The following is a 20,423-nucleotide window of genomic DNA, read 5'->3' on the forward strand; positions in this document are numbered from 1 at the left end:
CAACATTAATTGTGTGCACCGTTCAAGTTCTGCTTTGTTTTTGCCAATTGCTTTTTTGTACCTTTTTTTCGTTTTGATGACCCCGGGTCACTTGCAAATGAGACGATCGTCGCGTCGTGTGTTCTCGTCGAGTTAAAATAAAATCAACTTGGCCCTGAATCTTGTTGGACACGGTCAGACAGCGCAGACGGCAGCGCCAGTTACTTAATTCGAGACGTCGCTTACACGCGGTGCTGACGTCACTGTTGTTGCCAAGTCCCTGTTAGCGGAAGTTCGTCACGCGGCGCTGTCACTCGCGGTGGGGGGTGGGGGGGGCGATCCCCGCACGTCACGGCCTCGTTTGGCAGCGAAGTGGTGGTGGGAGGTGCGCGGACGTCACGTGACGTCGGTTGGGGAGTTTGCATCACGTGGTGTCGGTTTTACGTCACGTGGCTGCAGGGGAAGGGGGGCAGCAGAAGGGTTTGGAGGAGAGGCGAGAGAAGAGCGGAGGAGGAGGTGGAGGAGGAGACCCGAGAGTCGGCGGACCAGAACTCCGAAGACGCACGCCGCCGGGCGCCATGTCTACGGCACACGAACTCAAAGAGCAGGGCAATCGCCTGTTCGGCAACAGGAAATACGACGATGCCATCCAGTGCTACACCAAGGCCATTGTGAGTGACGCGGACGTGATGGTGGTGGTAGTGGTGTGATAGTTGTGTTTAGTAGCGGGGTGGGTGGTGGTGATGATGGTGGTTGCGGTGGTAGCGACGGTGGTGATGAGTGCTGGTGGTAGTGTTGATGATTGTGATGCAGTAATTGTGGTGCTGGGAGTGAGGATGCTGATCATTGTGGTTGTGGTAAAGATGATGGTTATAATAGTGATATTTGTAGTGAGGGTGGTACACCAAGCCTGGCACAAGCGCCATGGTGACGTCACACGGCGTTTGTTGTTGGTTGTGCTGTCGCTGGCGCCCGCTCACCACTACCTGGCAGCAGTTGTTGATGCCCTCTCCCCTCTTGTCTGGTTCCTCCTCGCGAGGCGTTCTTCTCTCAACAGGGAGTGAGCAAATACTGTGCGCATTACAAGTTTAAATTATATAAAAATTACATTAACCCATGGTAGTTGTACTCATGATGGGAGTTGTACCAATGGTGATTATTAATGATAGTGGTGATGCTTTAGTGCTGTGGGTGCTGGTGGCGATGGTGGTGGTAATTATGGTGGTGGTGATTTATTGGTGATGTAAATAATTTTAGTGATGCATTTGTGTGTTTTATAAGTGGTTAATGTGGTGGTGGTAATCATCGTTATGGTTGTATTATTTTGTTCGTGGTGGTGAGGTGATTTATTATATTCATCATTGTGATGTGGTTGATAGCGGTGGTTATGATGATCGTGGTGATAATGCTGATTGTCATATATCTGGTGGTGGTGAAAAATAATTGTTATGGTGATTATAACGACGGTAGTGGTCGTGGTGATGGTTGTGGCATTTATGGTGTTCGAGGTGGTAAGTGATGAGGGCGACTGCGATGGTAATTATGATGGTGGTCGTGGTGGATGGGCGATCGTAGTTTTGATAATATTGATTGTATCATGATCATGCCGGCAGGGCCTCTGGTGGGGTATAACGGCGCTCGCGTCGCTCATGCGGGGTGCATAGGGGTGTGGGAGTGGACGTGCCTCGGGCCGTTGCGATAATCTAACGATCGCCTCGCCAGGGGCAGGGGCTGTTTTTATCGCTGCCAATCAACAGGAGACGTGGAAGCTGATGCTGTTGCCCTCACTGTGTCTGCTGTGTACACAGTGCTATGCCAGTGGAGACGTCTGACATTGACAGCAGCATTTCGAGTGGGCACACCATCAATGTTAACTACACTCGGGGTTTATGTTTCGGCATTTACAGTGCGTCCATTGGAAGTTGCAAGTGCATTTTGCTAAACCAGGTGAGACCTGGGTACCATATATGACAAAAGCAATAACGTAAAAACAAATTACAAACATAAAGCAAATTAAAATCATAGCAAAAGCATCCAACTTCAAATTAGGTCAAACAACTGCGTTTCAGAAAAATCGAAAACAGTGCACATCTATGAATCGCTAAATAAAATACATTTTTTGCTATGAAAGTTGGCTCGGACAAATTACTTTTAAAGTCTTCATATTTACATTAGGTTGCAGAAACATCTGAATGTATTTAGTATGCTTATTACACTAATATATACACAGACAAGGACATGTGTCACAGACATTGATTTACCAGAAATATAGAGCACTGCTATCAGCTATGACGGCGAGGCTCTTCACTAACACTTGGGATCACACTCAAATGACCAGAAGGCTAACCACTGGTGGCTCGCACTGATTCTTTGAGTTGGACTACAACCATTCAGGGGTTTTACGAGCTCTAATGTTACTTTAGCAGATGTTATCAATTGGTTACCCAGTATTACAGTTGATATGCCCATATAATATTTTTTTTAAAGCTGTTTACAGTTTCAGACTTGTAGTAATTTTACTACAGGTGCAAACATTAGTAGGGATGTTGGTGGTTCGAAGGCTCAGGTAAGCTCCACAGTTTCTGACAGGAGTTTGTAGCAATGTGCTGTGTCAGTGAGGGTGTCTAACGTTGACCAAAGCCGTTCACTTATGGATAAGACGACATGTTACAGGTTTCCTTGCAACTAGAATATGGTGTGTACTGTACTATCTCTACGGCAACATATAGAGTGGTTGCTCAGCGTTATTACCGCTGCTAACCCTTACTTGGTAGCATTCGTGTTGTTTTTCTGCACTGAACTTGAATTGTGCTTCATTCACTTTCTTGTATCTGTATCAGATCTTGCTCATTCATTGGCTTAGGAAACAACTGCAGCTAGTTACAGTGCTGCAATTCAATATAATGCAGATACACAGCTCCCCAGTGTTGAAAAAGTGTAAAACAAACATATATCTCTGGTTGTTTGGACAATGCAATAGTTTCTATATTATATTATAAAGTTTTGCATCAAACTAAAACTCGTGTCTCTTGAGTATGGTTCTAGCCTATAAACATCTTGTAGTTCAAGCAACCCTGGTTCTGCTGATGAGATGCTGGATATTGAACTGGTTTGGGGCTTTAAGTTTAAGTTTCTTTTATTTGTTACACGGATTATCTTTCTTAGCCAATTAGCCAGCCTATTTTAAAAGGGATATGCATACTGCATGAGCACAGAAACAACCAAACAAAGACACAAGCTTCGATTTAAAGCTTTCGTGGCTGCAGGGATTCATCTTCTTGGTTCTTTTGGTAAAGTCACGTAGAAGGGAAATAATAAAATAATAAAAATAAAACATAATAAAATAATTCTCACGACGTTTCGGCCACAACGCAAGCAGCCGTCCTCAGGTGAAGACCAGGTCTGTCGGGGAGACAGCGTCTTCACCTGAGGATGGCTGCTTGCGTTGTGGCCGAAACGTCGTGAGAATTATTTTATTAAGTTTTATTATTATTATTATTTTATTATTTCCCTTCTACGTGACTTTACCGAAAGAACCAAGAAGAAGGGGAAAAGACACAAGCGTCATTATTACAGAGAACGAGTACAGGGCTAACACACGGTGTACTCAACGGTTGTAGATGAAACACGGCATCAAAAACAGTGCAAATGTTATATGCAAATGTTTTGTACAAGTGTATACAAGCTCTATAGTTTAGTCAAACAGTGACATAATCAGACGCAAGTCGAAAAAGACAGTGCAAACTTGTGGGAGGAAGAGGCGCCATAACAAGTTGGGTACAGGTGGAACTATGCTCTGTATCTTGGTTTGATGGGGAAGTAAAGAGGGGGAGTGGAAGGAAGGGATCCAAGCTTATATATGAGGGCCAAGGGTATTCCAGAAACGTGGAGCAGCAACACAGAAAGACTTGACCAAGCAAAATTCGAATAAGGAGGTGCTTACGAGGCAATTGGAGGGAGTTAGAGGAACTAAGTGGTTCTTTAGGTAATTGGCGGATTTGTTTTAAGAGGACCTTTAGGATGAAGACAGCCCAGTGATGGTCTTTCCGGATATCCAGGTGGACGGGTTTGAGCTAATGTACATGTAATGTGTCCAACTGAGTCGCAGACTTTGTTCCTTTTAGAGGCAACACTTTTATTTCATAACAAAAGGGGTAATTGCCCTTTTACCAGACTACAGCGATTTACTGCTACGAAGGGTCGATCCCTCACTCGGGTCTTCCGACCACGTGGTTGCCTCGTAGGATGGAGAGCTTCAGCTTGAGATGTAGAGCCTCCCACTTGTACATGTTGAGCTTCCAGCCTGTAGAATGCAGCGACCCCAGTCCCTCTGACGGACTTGCCTTATATCCCTCTCCGGTCAGGGCCGCTCGGCCACGCCCTTGGCCCGGCCTACCTTGCTGAACATTCTTGTTCCCTCTCGATCCTTTTCAAGAGCTCTCTCCGAACATGGGATCACCCACTAGTCTCCCCACCTGGTGCCTGCTGTGTGGACATTCCGGATCACGTGTGTACGGGGTCAACCCAGAGTGCCACGGCCCGAGGAAACCCTGCCCCTGGGCTGACACTCACCCCCTCCCCCTCGGGGAGCCCCCACTACACACTGTGTGTGGTGCCCGCACTATCCCAGTACTCGCCATGCCCCGCTAGGGCTGGTATTACACACAGCCATCCACACGGTGCTGTCCACGATGTAGGAACATCGAACGGCATGACCCTTCCAGGCCAGCACCATATAATGACATCCCTGATGTTACTACATACAGGTTGCAATATAATTTCAGGTACGGGATGTTTAATGTTATTTCATTTACCGTTTTTTTGGCTAAAGTAAAAAAAATGGTGTCTGAGACCTCAAGGTAACATTTATATAACAATTTTTTTTATAACTTTGTTGTTTTGAGGAATCGGAGGTGAATTAATGCAGATGTAGAGACGTAAATAGCGTCTCTACGGCGTATAAGCCGACTACAACCACAACTGGTAAATTAGTGTGCACGTACCTCTCTATGGGGCCGACAGAGACATGGCGGGGAAGCAGGGCATACAGAGCAGGGTCCCATCTCAGAGAGAAAGAGGGGACGTGCTGACACGGAGTAGTGAAGGGGGCCCGGAAACGGGGGCCCAGAGGACATGTGACGCTAACTCCGGTTCTGTCACAAGAGACCGAGGAAAGGGCGTGGCCGGAGGCGGAGCAAGGCCACGCTCGAGAGAATAAGAAGGACGGAGGCGGAGCGATCAGGGTTGTCTGGCGGGAAGAGCTTACCATGTGGCATTGCTTCGGGGGTCTTGGAGCGTCGGTTGTCAGGACTCGGTTTACATAAAGACCCCTTTGGAGGTCTAGAATAACCCCGAGTATTGTTAGCCCGTAGCCCTGTTCAGTTAATAAATCGTGGTGCCTCCAGACTTCTGTGTGTGCCTCGTGAGATACACACACTACATCTGGTGCCAGAAGTGAAAATACTTTATAGCTAGGTGATGGCGTAGTCTTAAAATGTACACCAGAAGAAGACAACCTACCAGGGCTTCTTCGGAGGAAGAGGCCGAAGAGGGGGGGATCCCCCAGACAGCTCCGGGCAAGGCGGCCCCGGAGATGGACCGTGAGGGGTTTGGGCCTGTGGAACAGCGCCAGGAACGCGACCTCGCCACGCCACCAGCAGCGGGGAGACACAGGTGGGCGCATGGCCAGCGCTTGGCCTACCTACTGTCCGCTATGGCAGTACTCATCGTGGAGATGGACCTGGGCGAGCCGGCTGAACGAGTCGGAGGATCGGAGCCGCGGGGCGAAGACTCTGCTGCTACGTTCCGCGCGCGTGAAACACGGGAAGCGTGGGAAACGCTGCCTGCGCAAGCGGCCGCCATTTTGAGCGGTGCGCAGGACAGGGTTCCCGCCATCACGCCCTGCTCTGAAGAGGCGCCTTCCCTTTGTCGCGGCAAGCGGAGATTGGGTGGCCTTCAGCCGCCGCTTCACTGCTACTTGCGAACTGGTGGGATGAACGGAGGGGGAAGCGCTGTGTGCGCTCCCAACGGTGTTAGATGACGCCGCCTTGGGAGCATTCTACTCCATTCCAGCTGGGGATTGGGTGACGTTGGTGCAAGCTTTTCAACAGATGGAGGGGATTTTCGACACGCCATCTAACATGCGCCATAAGTTTGCTGCGCGGAGGCGCGAGAAAGCCGAGACGCCTCTTGTCTTCCGCAGCGCGCTTTTCTCGCTGGCCCAGGCGGCGTACCCAAAAATGGACAAGGACGGCCATGATGCATTGGTCTTGGATCGCATGCTGGGGTCTCCAGGCCCACCTCAACATCAAGCGCCGTTCGAAGGTGGTGGCGTGCGCGGGTCCTGCTGAAGATGCAGCAGCGTCCGAAGGGGTCGAGTCCTTCCAGGCCTTCGCGTCGCTCAACAACAGCGGGTGGGGGAAGGCCGAGATGGGGCGGAGGGATGACCGTGATCGACGGACGGGGGCCTCCTCCAGCCCCGGATTATCCCCCGTCGTTTGTTTCAAGTGGGGCCTTCCAGGCCACATCTCCAAAGGAAGCCGGACCGACCGTGGGAGAACCCCAAGGACGCCGTCATCCTTCAGCCGACCCTCTTCCGCTCCACAGGGCCCCCATGCGAGTCGTGCTGCACCACACACCTGACCCTCGCACTCACTCATTCATCCGGTCCGTGCATCGGTCTTGATTCGCGTGTGGCCTGTCCGCTTGGGGTGCAGAGCTGGTAGTTCGGACATTGGCAGTTGGCGGATGGCCACGGCGACCTGGTCAGTGGTCGGCGTTGGGCCAACGCATCATGGCGGCATCCGCGCATCTTCGGCCGTCAATGACATTGTGCAAGGGATTGAGGTGCGGATGCTAATTGACACGGGAGCATCCGCTACCATCATATCTGATATTATTTTTGACTGCTTACCTGCTAAATCCGTCCGGTTGAAGTCCCGTGCTGTGCGGCAAATGGCGGTTCTTTGGGCATTATGGGGCAAATGTCAGCTACCGTGGCCAGGCGATATTCAAATAACCGGCCCGGTATTAGTTTTGAAATCGTTGGCCGTGCCTTGCCTGCTCAGAACGGATTTTCTAGGGAAAATGCCCCTCAAGATCCTCATTGACCGGGGGTGCCTGGAATTGCCGTCCGGCCGTAGAATGGCCTTTTTGCCCTCCTCCACTTGACTGTGTAAAGTAAATGCGGCGATCCCGGCACTTGTGCGGGAGACAGTTAAAATTCCCCCTGTAGCGCAAATGCTGGTGCCCTTGCGCCTCAGGAGGAAACTCGATGGGGATGCCACCAAGGGAGGTGTGAGCCGTGGCCTTACGTTGGTAGGGGCCCAAACTATCATCAGAAATGACCAGCAGCCTTTCATTCAAATTTTAAATGCTGGTCTTGGGCCCACTGTCATACAGGCGGGCACAGTCCGAGCTCGTGCATTGCCAGCAGATGGCGATGTGGTAATGACGGACCCCGACAAGATGGTCGCAGCTGCGGAGCAGGGTGAGAGTTGCGACGACGCGTGGGTGGACACACTCTGTGCTGAAAGCCCTGGCTTGTTGGGGGTGCAGCAAATCCAAATACGACATTGGCCTCACGTCGTTGGTACACCATCATATCGACACAGGCAATGCGGCCCCCATTCGTCAGAACCCGTACAGGCTGAGCCTGACTGAGAAGGAGCATGTTCGCCATGCAGTCGGGGAGATGCTAGCCGCGGATATTATCGCCCCTCCAACAGTCCGTGGGGGGCTCCAACTGTCCTTGTTAAAAAGCAGGATGGCACCTTGAGGTTTTGTGGATTTCCGAAAGTTAAACAAGGTATCTGTTGCCGACGCGTACCCACTTCCACGGATCGATGATTCCCTGAATGCTCTGTCAGGGGTGCGGTTCTTTTCTACCCTTGACTTGCTTTCTGGCTTTTGGCAGTTCAAAGCCAAAAACGGAATTTAGAACTCCCCAAGGCTTGTTTGAATTTAATTGCCTTCCCATGGGACTCCATTCCAGCCCAGCCACATTCCAACGGCTTATGGAATTGGTTTTGGCAGCGCTCCAGTGGGACTCGTGCCTCATCTATCTCGATGACGTCACACGTCTTTGCACGTACATTCGAGGAGCTCCAACAACGGTTGCGAGCCATCTTTTTCTTAATACGGGCAGCCAATTTAAAATTCAAGCTGCAAAAATGCTGCTTTTTGCAGAGGTCGGTCCCATATCTGGGCCATATTGTGAGTGAATTCGGAATACCGACAGACCCCGACGAAACGGCGTGTGTGCGTACGTGGCCGACCCCAAGACGGTGGGTGAAGTGCGAAGTTTTATAGGGTTTGCCTTCTATTACCGTCGATTTGTGCCCGGCTTTGCGACTATGGAGTCGCCCCCATTTCGTCATGCCTCACGCATGACGAATGGGGGCGACCCCAGATGGAGGACGCCTCCCTGCTCAAACTGCGGCGCCGTGTCGGTAAGGCACAGGGTCAGGGTAACGGATGAAGAGTATCGCCGTTATTCCTTGACGGGGGCTTGCTGATGAGATGGGACGAGGAATTCCATCGATGCACCCTACAGCGATTGGCAAAAGCTAGGGAGGCGTCTCTGAGCAACTCGGCCTTGCAGCAGGCGGCCAACAAACGCCTCGTCAGGCCCCACCAGTCCACGACTCGATGGATGCAGGGGACAAGGCATGCCTCCACTGCCCCCATGTCCCGATGGGTACCTCCCCAAAATTAGACAAACCATCGCAGGGCCCGGTCGAAGTGGTGGAGGTGAGGAGTCCGCCGTGCGTGCGGATTCAATGTGGTCGCCGCCGCTCGTTTGTGTACCCGTCGCGGCTAAAAGTTTTTTTCCACCTGCCCATTAGTCTTTCATCTCTACTTCCCGAGGGCCGGGTGTCTGGTCAGTCCGATGAGCTGGGGCGCGTCGGCTGATGTCCTTCCTCAGGACAGTTATATTGTTCCGCCCACAGGGTCCAAGCGCCTAACGCCCCCAATGTCGCCGGTAGTGCCGGCCCGGGGTGGATGGGGGAGTCCGGATCCGCCATCGCCTGACACCCCATTGCTTGGGGGTTCTTCGCCTCGGGAGGTCCCGTGCTCATCGAGTCATCTTCCGGCTGTTCCCGGAACGTCCAGGGGGCCCGCACCCTCCTCGCTTGATGACCCGGCATCAAGGACTCTGGAAAAGACTGCTCGATTTAAATGACCATCCTCCGGCGTTAAAGTGCACCTATACCCGTGGTCCGCGGGCGCCACTCGAGCCAGATGGGTCAATGGCTGACCCGGGCTCATCTTGTGCTCGTGTGCGGTGTTACATATGCGGGGTGTGGTTGTGGGCTTGTCTGGGGGGTGGGTCAGCCATTGTAAATAGTTGCAACTTTTCTTTTTCCCTTCCCCTCGTACTCTTCTTCTCCCTGGTCCTGATTTTGGTGTAAATATCGTTTTATTCCTCGTTGGGATTAGTTATTGTTGTTGTTGGTGCGTTAAAAGTTGGAGGCCCACACGTTGTGTGGGTTTTATGTCGGTCAGCTGAGACGGCTGAGTTTCATAAAGGGGTGGGTGATGTTTAGACGTAAATAGCGTCTCTACGGCGTATAAGCCGACTAAAACCACAACTGGTAAATAAGTGTGCACATACCTCTCGATGGGGCCGACGTAGACGTGGCGGGGAAACAGGCCCTACAGAGCAGGGTCCCGTCCCAGAGAGAGAGAGGGGACGTGCTGACACGGAGTAGTGAAGGGGGCCCGGAAACGGGGGAAAGGGTGTGGCTGGAGGCGGAGCAAGGCCACGCTCGAGAGAATAAGAGGGACGGAGGCGGAGCAATCGGGGTTATCTGGCGGGAAGAGCCTACCTTGCGGCGTTGCTTCGGGGGACTTGGAGCGTCGTTCGTCGGGACTCGGTTTGCATAGACACCCCTTTGGGGGTCTCGAATAACCCCGAGTATTTGTAGCCCGCAGCCCTGTTCAGTTGTTAATAAATCGTGGTGCCTCCAGACTTTTGTGTGTGCCTCGTGAGATACACACACTACACATATATAGCAATCGGAACATGACTAATAGGTTGTGAATGGTGAACATAGAGGCCATTATTTGGGTAGTTTGTTCATTAAAATGTTATTTAACCTTTTCAGCGTTTAACACGTAGGCTTTTGCGACCAGTATCATCCATAATACAGGTTTTTTGGGTTAGATCGCGTAAATTTATGCATAATCTACATAATATAACCAACAAAACCCCCAAAAACATGTATTATGGATTTTTGGTGTTAATAGTTAAAAAATGGCTGCCCTGCAGCTACGGATTTCGCATTGAGTTCCAGGTGTTTGTGAGCTAGGTCTTATAAGTGTTTTGAAAGCGATTACTTTAATTGGTGATTTTGTTCGGAGAAAATTATTTGTTCTATGCATTTATGAATTGTACAATATTATTTGCCTCCTTTTAATCATATAATTTGATATAACAATGTATAATGTATTACTATTATAAGTAAATACTGTACTATTTAATATATGTGTAGTGACTGGTAATGTCACTACTTTACACACGCACATGTGTGACGTCACTACTCGGGCGGAGCGTTACTACCCTGCGGGTCCACACACATGGACGGAACACACATGACGTCATCCCGGCTAGTGGTGGGAATGATGTTAAGTCTGGACTCGGGAGGCCACAGGGGGTGGTGTGAGGCCGTGGCACTCTGGGTGAACCCGGCCGGACACGGGACCGAAACCCGGTGGGGGGCCGGGGGCCCCGGGGCCACTTTAGGGGGCACGTGGGAGCCGAGGGGTTTCGGAAAGGGCTCTCGAAGGAAGGCGTGGAGCCCGGACACGCCGAGACCTATATAAGTGGCCTCATCTCTGTATTCGGGGCTGCCTGTATGAAGAATGAAGATGAAGCGTGAAGACGCCAACAAGAGTCAAGCCTCAGGTCAGCGGACCCGCCAGTAGCCCACCTGGCTGGGTCACGCTAGGGTATCCGAGAGTCAGTGCAAGAGAGGACGTTGTGTGTTAGTTGGAGAAGACGGTGTGTGTTAGCGAGAGTAGGACGGTGGTTACCACCCTATGTAACACAGTGTTGGTGTTAATAAATAGTGTTGCCTCCCAAGAAGTTGTGTTTGCCTATCTGAGCCCACTACATATGTATAATTATAAAGGGAAAACCGGAGATGGGTGAAGTTTGATTGTGCTACAATGTACACTCAAACTTTGCCCCTCGTGGATTTGACTGTTTATGCCAAATTTCTTGAGGTATATTTCGCCGATTGTGTCCCTATTGCTTGACCATTCGCGTTTGACCACAAGATTCCTGTGTGCATTGTAAAGAAGTGCTGTCCTCTAACTGCACTGCTCGCAATGATCCTGCTGCATAAGTTAGTGGATCATGGTTTTGGTGATTGTGGCTATTTTCAAGAACACAACCCCCGTGTTGGGCAAATATTTGGTGTATTGATTTTTAAATGTGCCGTTAAACATTTCGACCACTGAAAAACACAAATGTGTTGATGCTCTAACAGTCACTTTAATGAGGGCTCGCGATCGCGGCCGCCCGCGCGTCGGCCTGACGCACGCGCGGTAGCGCGCACGTACGCTCGCGTTAGAACGAAGCGGCATTCATGAATCCTCATCGGTGCTCGAGTATGGACGCGTGAAGCACGCGCTCCCGGGTCGCGCTCACAGCAGCGGCTGGCGGGGCCGTTTGTTAGGGGGCCGAGGGAGCCGATGGAGGGAGCCGGGGGAGCCGACGGGGCCGGGGAGCCGGGGGGGCCGACGGAGCTGGGGGGGGGGCGACGGAGCCGGGGGGCGGACGGAGCCGAGGGGGGGCCGTAATGAAAATAAAAAAAGATGGCCGCCTGGGGTGCGCGCTCCCGACGGAGCCGGGGGGGGGGGGGGGCCGACGGAGCCGGGGGGCAACGGCGCGAGCAGAGGGAGCCAACACTGACTTTCTCACACATCATACACTGATTCACTCACGCATCATACACTGACTCACTCACACATCATGCACTGACTCGCTCATCATGCACTTACTCACTCACACATCATACATTCGCACAACCACTGACCCATTCACTCATCATACACAGGTTCACTCATCGTGCGCTGGCACACTCACATTGCCGCTGACTCGCTCACACATCATACACTGACTCATTCATCATGCGCTAACACATCGTGCGCTGACTTACACATACACTCACTTACACTACCACTGACTCACTCACACATCATACACTGACTCACTCACACATTATAAACTGACTAACTCACACATACACTCACTCACACTACTACTGACTCACTCACACATCATACACTGACACACTCATCATACGCTGACTCGCACATCATACGCTGACTCGCACATCATACAGTCACTCATGCTGCCGCTGACTCACACATCATACACTGGGATTGTCATGCTGCCAGCTATGGCTGCAAGTCTGGTCATACGTGTTATGTATATTGTTTATTGTTAAATTTAAATCACAGTTCCTATGATTACTGTTGTTACATTACTCTTTGGTTCTTTCGGTAAAATCACTTAGGTATAAAATAAAATAAATCACAAATCAAGATTGTTGTTACATTATTTTATAGCTTTATTTTGGTGATTCGAAAACATGGTTAATATAAATTGTCTTATGGTTGTTGTTGTTGGCTTGCACCACATTGTGATTTTTGCACACAGCGTTTTAAAACGTTTTTTTTTATATTTGCTGGTTTATTCCAGGATGTTTCTGTTGGGCGTCGTCGCTTTGGGATGTTCTGTGTTCATATTTTGTTTGTTGCGGTTCCACCCGACTCAAGAGCCGCATGGGTCACAGGGCTATACCTAATAAATGGAACTTGAAAACACTGCCTGGCTGTGTGCACCTCTCCCTTCGACAGACACGCAACTCGCTTGTGGCGGCGTACTACACGAACCGCGCGCTCTGCTTCGTCAAGCTTCAGCAGTGGGAGAAGGCGGTGTCCGATTGCAAGCATGCGCTGGAACTTGACAGCCAGTCGGTCAAGGGCCACTTCTTCATGGGCCAGAGCCAGCTGGAGCTGGAGAACTATGATGAGGCCATCGCCAACTTGCAGCTGGGTCTGCACATGCACCAACTTGCATTTTGCACACGTACACCAAGCTTGTACACACTTACACACCTTTCCGGGTAACTTATATGTCCAACATTAGCTTGCAACGACTTTCGTTGATTTAAAAGAGCACATTTGTCTGGAAACAAACTTAGCCATGCTTGGTGCCACTCAAAAGCCAGGCAAGAGGTGGGCCTTTAAGTGTCTCTTAAAAGGAGATGTAGATTGAATGCTACAAATGTGCAGTGGTATGGCGTTCCAGACGGTGGGGGCTACTATGGAGAAACGATGCCTGGCAGTGACCATCGTCCTGGTCCTCAGTGTAGAGAGGAGGTTGTGAGTCGCGATGCTGCTGTTACTACTGCTGCGGGGATTCTTACCGTGAGCTCTGGTGCAGGGTGAGAGGAGTGAAGAGAGACACGGTGGACGACCGAGTAGAGGTACAGTGGTGGCACAGGCAGGCCATGTTGTAGCTCGACCCTGCGGGAGATGATAGGAAGCCATTGGAGGGAGCGGAGGAAAGGTGTCGAGTTGAGGATGACCGTTACGGAGGATGACATGGGTAGGATATTTTTGCAACTGTTGGAGTTTCTTCAGGTTACTTTATGAAGATCTAACAAGGATGGAGTTGCAATAGATATATTATCAAGCCACATATGGAATGAAGGCCTCCAAGCCATGATGTAACAATCCATTTAGCACCTGCACACAAGCAGATTCCATTAATCTGTCTTTGTGCTGAATATATTTTTAGTGCGTTCCCTCCTTTGGCTGTCACATTATTAACTGTTAAAAAGTTAAGCAGGTTTGGGCAGGACACATCGCTTGAAGGTGTAATAGTGCTGATGGCATGGTCGCTAAAAGAGCGTGCATCCAAGAGGATTGCCATCAAGGAGATGGAGTGATGAGATAAGTTCATGTGCAGGAAATGAAATGGATTTTGGTGGTACAGGACTGCGATGAGGGATGGTGAAGGTGTGGGGAGGCCCTTCATCCAGCAGTGAAGAGACAAAGGTTGATGTTGATTTGTCACCGTTGTCCACTGTTAATTATTAACCCTCCACTGCCATGATTGAGTTTTTTTGGTCTATCGTGGCAGAACCTCGGTTGCTTTAACAATTTACACTTACCTACTTTATATACTGTACATATATCAAAATTTAATACATTAACTATTGAACCTTCTGGATAAGTGAATTCCAGTAACATATTTTTTTAAGAAAACAGTCCCTGGACCGGTTCCAACATTCTCATCAGCAAGATGTTGTCGCCTTGCTGATAAATTTCAACCGAGTAACTTTCTGTTACAAGTCACAACGTGACATTGTAGGGCCCAAATGAATTAAGCTTGAGCAAATGACCAAAAGAGACAGCACTTAATTACCATGGTTAGTGTATATATGTGACAATATTAGTTTGGAAATGTGTGCGTGTGTATTAACCGTAAATATATACGCTGTGTAGTTGACAGTGGTCGCAAAAGATCCAATTACGGCATTCAGAAGAATAGGCCATTGTGTGCTGGCCTCTTCTATTATAAAAGCCCGGCGGTCCGTTTGTCCATCAATTAAATTATAAGAGCCTTTCAGAAGGCCTGAATCAAAAAGTTATACAAAGTGGACCCACCCACCCCTGGATGTGGGGGTACAAAATGTATCCACCAGTTTTCCAAAAATTGTCGACCCCCCTCCGAAAAAAAAAATCACTCCCCCGCAAAAAAGAAATGTATTTTCTCGGCATATATTCCTATGCACAATAGAGTCCAGATTTATTTTTTAAGGCAGGAGTAAGAATAAGGCAGCCATAGGCCGCCGACATTCTAGTGATCTAAATTTGACATTCATAAATTACCCGCTCATTACTCAATTGGGATTATACACCACAATAATTTCCCCTGACTGTGAGACTAATTTACTCTATGAGATCTCTTTTACCAGTGGCAAAATATAGTAGTAGGTTTTTACCCTTTTAAACTGGTACAAAACTGACACCTTTATTCAAGGCATCATGTTTGCAATAACCACAACACAAGTAGTCAAAAAAGCAAACAAAAAGAAGCAACTCTGATAATGATAATAATATGCACTGTCTTTGAAGTTGATTGGTCCACACCCGAGACGGCTTTCTTCTGGTGTCATCTGGTCCAACACCAATGGGGACTAGGCTCTAAAGAAAGCCGTCTCGGGTGTGGACCAATCAACTTCAAGGACAGTGCATATTATTATCATTATCAGAGTTGCTTCTTTGTTTGCTTTTTTGACTACTTGTGTTGTGGTTATTGCAAACATGATGCCTTGAATAAAGGTGTCAGTTTTGTACCAGTTTAAAAGGGTAAAAACCTACTACTGTGAGACTAATGTTCACTTGCAGGCTGGTGCTGAGTCACCTTGTGCCGCAGAGGAACACAGCTGCCTTTAGGGGGGTCCACTAAGCTATAACTGCGCTCTGGGATTCAGTGTTATGTTATGGGCACAATATAAATACTGCACATCTCGTGAATAAGAGCTTCGTATCTTATCGGATTCTTACAGTCTAAAAACATATTCTGATTCTGATAAATGCAAATATTATTCATTAGGTCTGTACATCTTCTAGGATTATTACATTGAGGTAACAATTGATACACAGATGATGAATGAAAATACCTGCAGTAATTCAACAGGATAAATGGTATACAGGGTGCTTTAAAAATGTTAACACTTATATGGGACTATCGTTTTTAATGGAAAAAGAACGGATAATACACTGTAACATGATAACAAATGTATTTTAATAGCTTCAAAAAGTCAGTCTCCACTTGTTCACCATCATTGTCAACACATGCCTGGATTCTTCTCCAGGTGGTCTCCAGAGCCCGGAGGCACATTTCTCGTGGTATTGTTGCAAATTCCCAGAAGTGTTAACATTTTTTGGAAGCACCCTGTATTGTGGTAGTTGGTAGCAGTCCTATAGATAACGTATGTTGTTGCAAAACCAGCACCCGATACAGACACACAGTCTGGCGACACTGTAGATTAGAGCTGCCGTCTTCCATCCAGGATAAGCACGTGTGAACTGCGGCCCTGCCGCTCTTGCCGATGTGTCTCCGTGTGTCCCTCAGCGTACAGCCTTGCCAAAGAGCAGAGGCTGAACTTTGGGGATGACATTGCCAGTGCGCTACGGATGGCCAAGAAGCGCAGGTGGAGCAGCTTGGAGGAGAAGAGGATCCAGCAGGAGATTGAGCTGCAGGCCTACCTCAACAGGCTCATCACGGAGCAGAAAGAACGGTAGGCAGGTGTCACCATTGCCTTCTTGTCGAACATATTTCTGTTGATAAAAATAGAGTAAAAGTGTAAAGTCACAGTGATTTCTTGTTCAAATGAGCATTGAGAAGATGCTCATCTCCTGAGCCATTGGTGGAAATTTACATTCCTATAGTGGATGCGAGTCTATCCATAGGACTCCCACTGTTAAATTCTTCACAAAGTGGTACCCATTTAACAACCCTGGAGGGATGATGAGCTGAATCAACCTCTCAAACAGCATTTATGTTCACTCTACCACTTGGCCACCAATCCTATGACCAAATCAACTGGAATGCACCAGATCTTGACAGAACTTAGACGCTAAGCAGGTTTGAGACTGGATAGTGCTAGGATGGGTGACTGTCATGAACAGATCTGTAGGGTTATTTGTTGGGCAGCAAACGGCAGTGCAAAAACATCAATCGGGTTTTCTCTACTTTCTGTGTTCCCACATCTATGCTCCCCACCTCCAGCTCGCAATGACCAGTGTGGTGAAATATGGTAAAATAACTCCCACAACCACAGAGCTTGAGGTAGCCCTCATCCAGCAATGGATTGATCAAAATAAGACTGCAGATGCATATCAGGTACTGTAGTGATCGCAGTGTAATTGGGATCATTTTTGTATATTACATTTGATCATAGTGAGATGTATCTGGTTTGTTTAGCTACATGTTATTTTCCCCATATATATATTTTTTAACAAAGTGTACCTCTTATGCCATCAGAATACTTATCATAGGAGAATATATTTCAGTTTATGCTCTCTTTTAAGAACTGGACCGTGTATGCTGGCAGTGAATGAGGCCACACAGAGGGTATTTATGTTACGATGTGTTATCAGCACTGAAAATGACATAGTTGTAGAGGTCAACGGTTTTGGTTTAATCTTGAATGTCATTTTAGTAATCTTGGGCACCGCATCACTGAATTGATTGTGGTTGAGTGTTTGTCTTACAATATCTTAATTGAATGTTCTAAGAGAATCAAATTTGTTCCACATTAGAATCTGCTGTGAGACATTTACGTCTTGAACTCTGTGAGTGCTGGTACCCAGCCACGTTATATTTTGGACATTTAGTGCACCTGTCCTATTGATAGACTAACCACTGTCATATGAATCTTTAATTACCACTACTGGATCTGGGCTGTAATCAGCAGATGAGCACCACCAAATGCTCATTTAAACACAAAATCAAGTTTGTGGTACTGTTGTATAAATTTATGTTATGTTGTGCCAATATTTAAGCACAGTACGAAACATGAGTGTAATGAATAGGGATCTAACAGTGTTGTATTAATATAGATTCTTCTAGCTTGCGATACATGCATCAGATTTCCTGTGTAATAATCAATGAGTATGTATTGTATGTAATGGGTTTGTGCGATCCCTGGGGTGGCTAGAGACCACCACATTCGCTAAAATGAAAAAAATACATAATGGAACCTTTTTGCCAGTATCAAAGTATGACAAAAAAAATAGGTTTTACCCTTTCTAGCAATAAAAACACGTCTTAAGATGTTCAAATACTAAATAGAGACCTTTTGCAAGGAATCAAGTTTGCATTAACCACACGTACTTGTGGTGAACATGCAAACAAACATGCTCTGACAATAGATGATGCAATTTCTTTGAAACTGATTGGCCTACACCAGAGACAGCCTTCTTTAGGGCCTAGTCTCACCAGTGTCAGATTACTTGCAAAGGGTTTCAATTTTGTGTTTGAACATCTTAACACCTATTTTTATTGCCAGAAAGGGTAAAACCTATTCTTATTTTTTCATAATATATACATACATAACCTTGAATTGAATCATGATCCTGAATCTAAGCATATCTGTCTAATCAATGCATGACAGTTAAGTTCCTTCCATTGAAATAGTAATGGAGCCACGGAAAGCCAGTGAGTGGAATTTTTGAAAAATAAATCTTCCCACAATGCATTGTGCCAGCAACACGAAAAATGTTACTCTCATACGAATGAGTTAATCAGCAACACTTTCGGTTATTTAAGTTTTTCACTGGTATTGACAGACTGAGTGAATAAAAAAACGGTTTTATACTCTGCCCCGCAGGGAAATAGAGGCATATAAAGAGAAGATAAAGAATGAAAAAGAGGAGCAATTGACATCTGACGATATTGAAAACATCGAAGGCAAGCATGTAAGTGGGATGTGAACTCTGCATCCATTCACTGCGTGGACATTTGGTGCGCTATTTCATATTCTACTTGTATGTCTGACTTTTGCACTGTCATAGACAGTTTCTAGTGGATAGATAATTATTTTATGTTGTGAATATGTATTTGCATGTATTATATTATTATGACTGCTCTCATAACTTTGTGAACCATAGCACCGACTGAATTCAAAGTAGTTGTGATTATAAAGCTGTGCATGTGTAATGCGAGCGTAAATGGGGTTGTTTCTGGGCTCTGGTCCAATCGCACGGCCCGGGGTATTGGGGGGCGGAGCCTGGTCTGCGGGGCGTGTGGGAGGGGCCACCGTTCACCTCGGCTCCAATGGAGGTGAGGTGAATGGGGGCGGAGCCAGCGGGGTAGTATGGGAAAGCCGGATCTGACGATCCGGAAGGGGAGGAGTCAGGGTCATGTGGGAGGAATGTATAGAAGGGGGAGCCCGGAAGAGATCGGGGCAGTCGGGGAAGTTAAGAGGCTGAGCCACGTTGGGTGGTGAGGAAAGATCCGCGCCATCGGCCACGTGGTCGAAGGACCTCAGCACGCCGTCGGCCAGCGGTGTGCGGAGTGCGGGAATAGAGGAGCTAACGGAGGAGCGTGCGGGGCACGAGAGAGAGAGAGAGAGCGGGCGTAGCACGCGAGAAGAGAGAGCGGGCGTAGCACGCGAGAGAGAGAGAGACGCGGGGCGTAGCACGCGAGAGGAGAAAAGGGAGCGTGCACTGGGCGCGCGCGAGACGACACTGGTCTGAGAGGAGGCCAGTGGGGGGTGCGGAGAAGAACCTAAATTAAAGACAAGAGGAGACCAGCAGTGCCTGACGGAGTCTTTTATTACACATGCATACTGCTCTTCAAGATTAATTTTTACCATTCCAATCATTTCAATGGACTTTAATGTGGTTTACAAATTCCTTGCATCAGCTTTTGCACTCATGTTGATTGGTTATAAAACTATCGACCATTTACATCCAATGCCTCCATCTGACATGTCAACTCTGTTCCCAAATTTGTTTTTTTCTAATCAGTTTGGTGATAATGTGTTGGTTGTGACTGATGCGAACATATGGATTTTTTTTCACATTATTTTAATTAGTCTTCATGTAAGCTTGCAACTTTAAAAAGAGCACACAATAAAGACAACGACCAGCAATTTTGTTAAATGTGATTTTTTTATTGCATTTGCTGAGCAAAGGTCCAACATATCAAGCATCCAACAACAAACACATGCATGTCAAGTCTCACAGGTTGCTCTTGCGACTCATGGTATCCATCTCCACCCCCCCATTATCTAGAAGTAGCCTTGCCCTCATCTGCTTGACAATTGAATGTTTCTTTTCCTCCAATTCTCAGTTTCTTAGGGTTTTCCCAAGGTTTTTCTGTCAGGGTTTCACTGACTTGAACCTTTGGGGTTGACGTGTGTTGAACATTTTTTTGTGTGAGATGGTTCTAAGTGTTATCGTTTTCTTGCATGCAGCGTGCCAAGTGAGCGCGAGTGTGTGGCTATATCTCCATCGTACCCAAGAATAATTTAACAATCACACAGGCGAGGGCACGTCTACTTTTGGACAGTGGGGTTTTACCATATATAAAAGTGCAACAGTTACACGTTTACACATTTGTTGAATAGAGCAAGGTTATTCTTTGTTTTTTTTTCGGTAAAGTCACGTATAAAAATAAAATAATAAATTAAATAATAGCATACGACGTTTCGATTGCAACACAAGCAATCATCATCAGGTATAATGAAATAGCGACATAGAATATAACCAGAAAACTATAGACAGACATATAAGCAGACAGATATCACCAAGATACATAGAGAGAGCAACCCAGGTACAGAGAGAGGTGATCGTCTCTGTGGGGTGGCCTTAAATAGACAGTAGGGAAAACATTTACATGTCAATGA

General features: G+C 47.7%; 1 protein-coding gene across 1 annotated transcript in view; it reads left to right on the plus strand.

The window, feature by feature from the left end:
- Positions 1-557: 557 nt before the first annotated feature.
- The window catches only part of LOC121851866 (E3 ubiquitin-protein ligase CHIP-like), a 20,245-nt gene continuing 379 nt past the window's right edge, over positions 558-20,423 (plus strand). The window contains exons 1-4 of the mRNA XM_042345955.1: positions 558-650; positions 12,850-13,048; positions 16,142-16,307; positions 18,402-18,489. Of these exons, the coding sequence (XP_042201889.1) occupies positions 558-650; positions 12,850-13,048; positions 16,142-16,307; positions 18,402-18,489 (546 nt within the window). The remainder of the gene's footprint in view (positions 651-12,849; positions 13,049-16,141; positions 16,308-18,401; positions 18,490-20,423) is intronic.

This window comes from Callorhinchus milii, unplaced genomic scaffold, assembly GCF_018977255.1.
Source record: "Callorhinchus milii isolate IMCB2004 unplaced genomic scaffold, IMCB_Cmil_1.0 Scaffold172, whole genome shotgun sequence".
NCBI lineage: Eukaryota > Metazoa > Chordata > Chondrichthyes > Chimaeriformes > Callorhinchidae > Callorhinchus > Callorhinchus milii.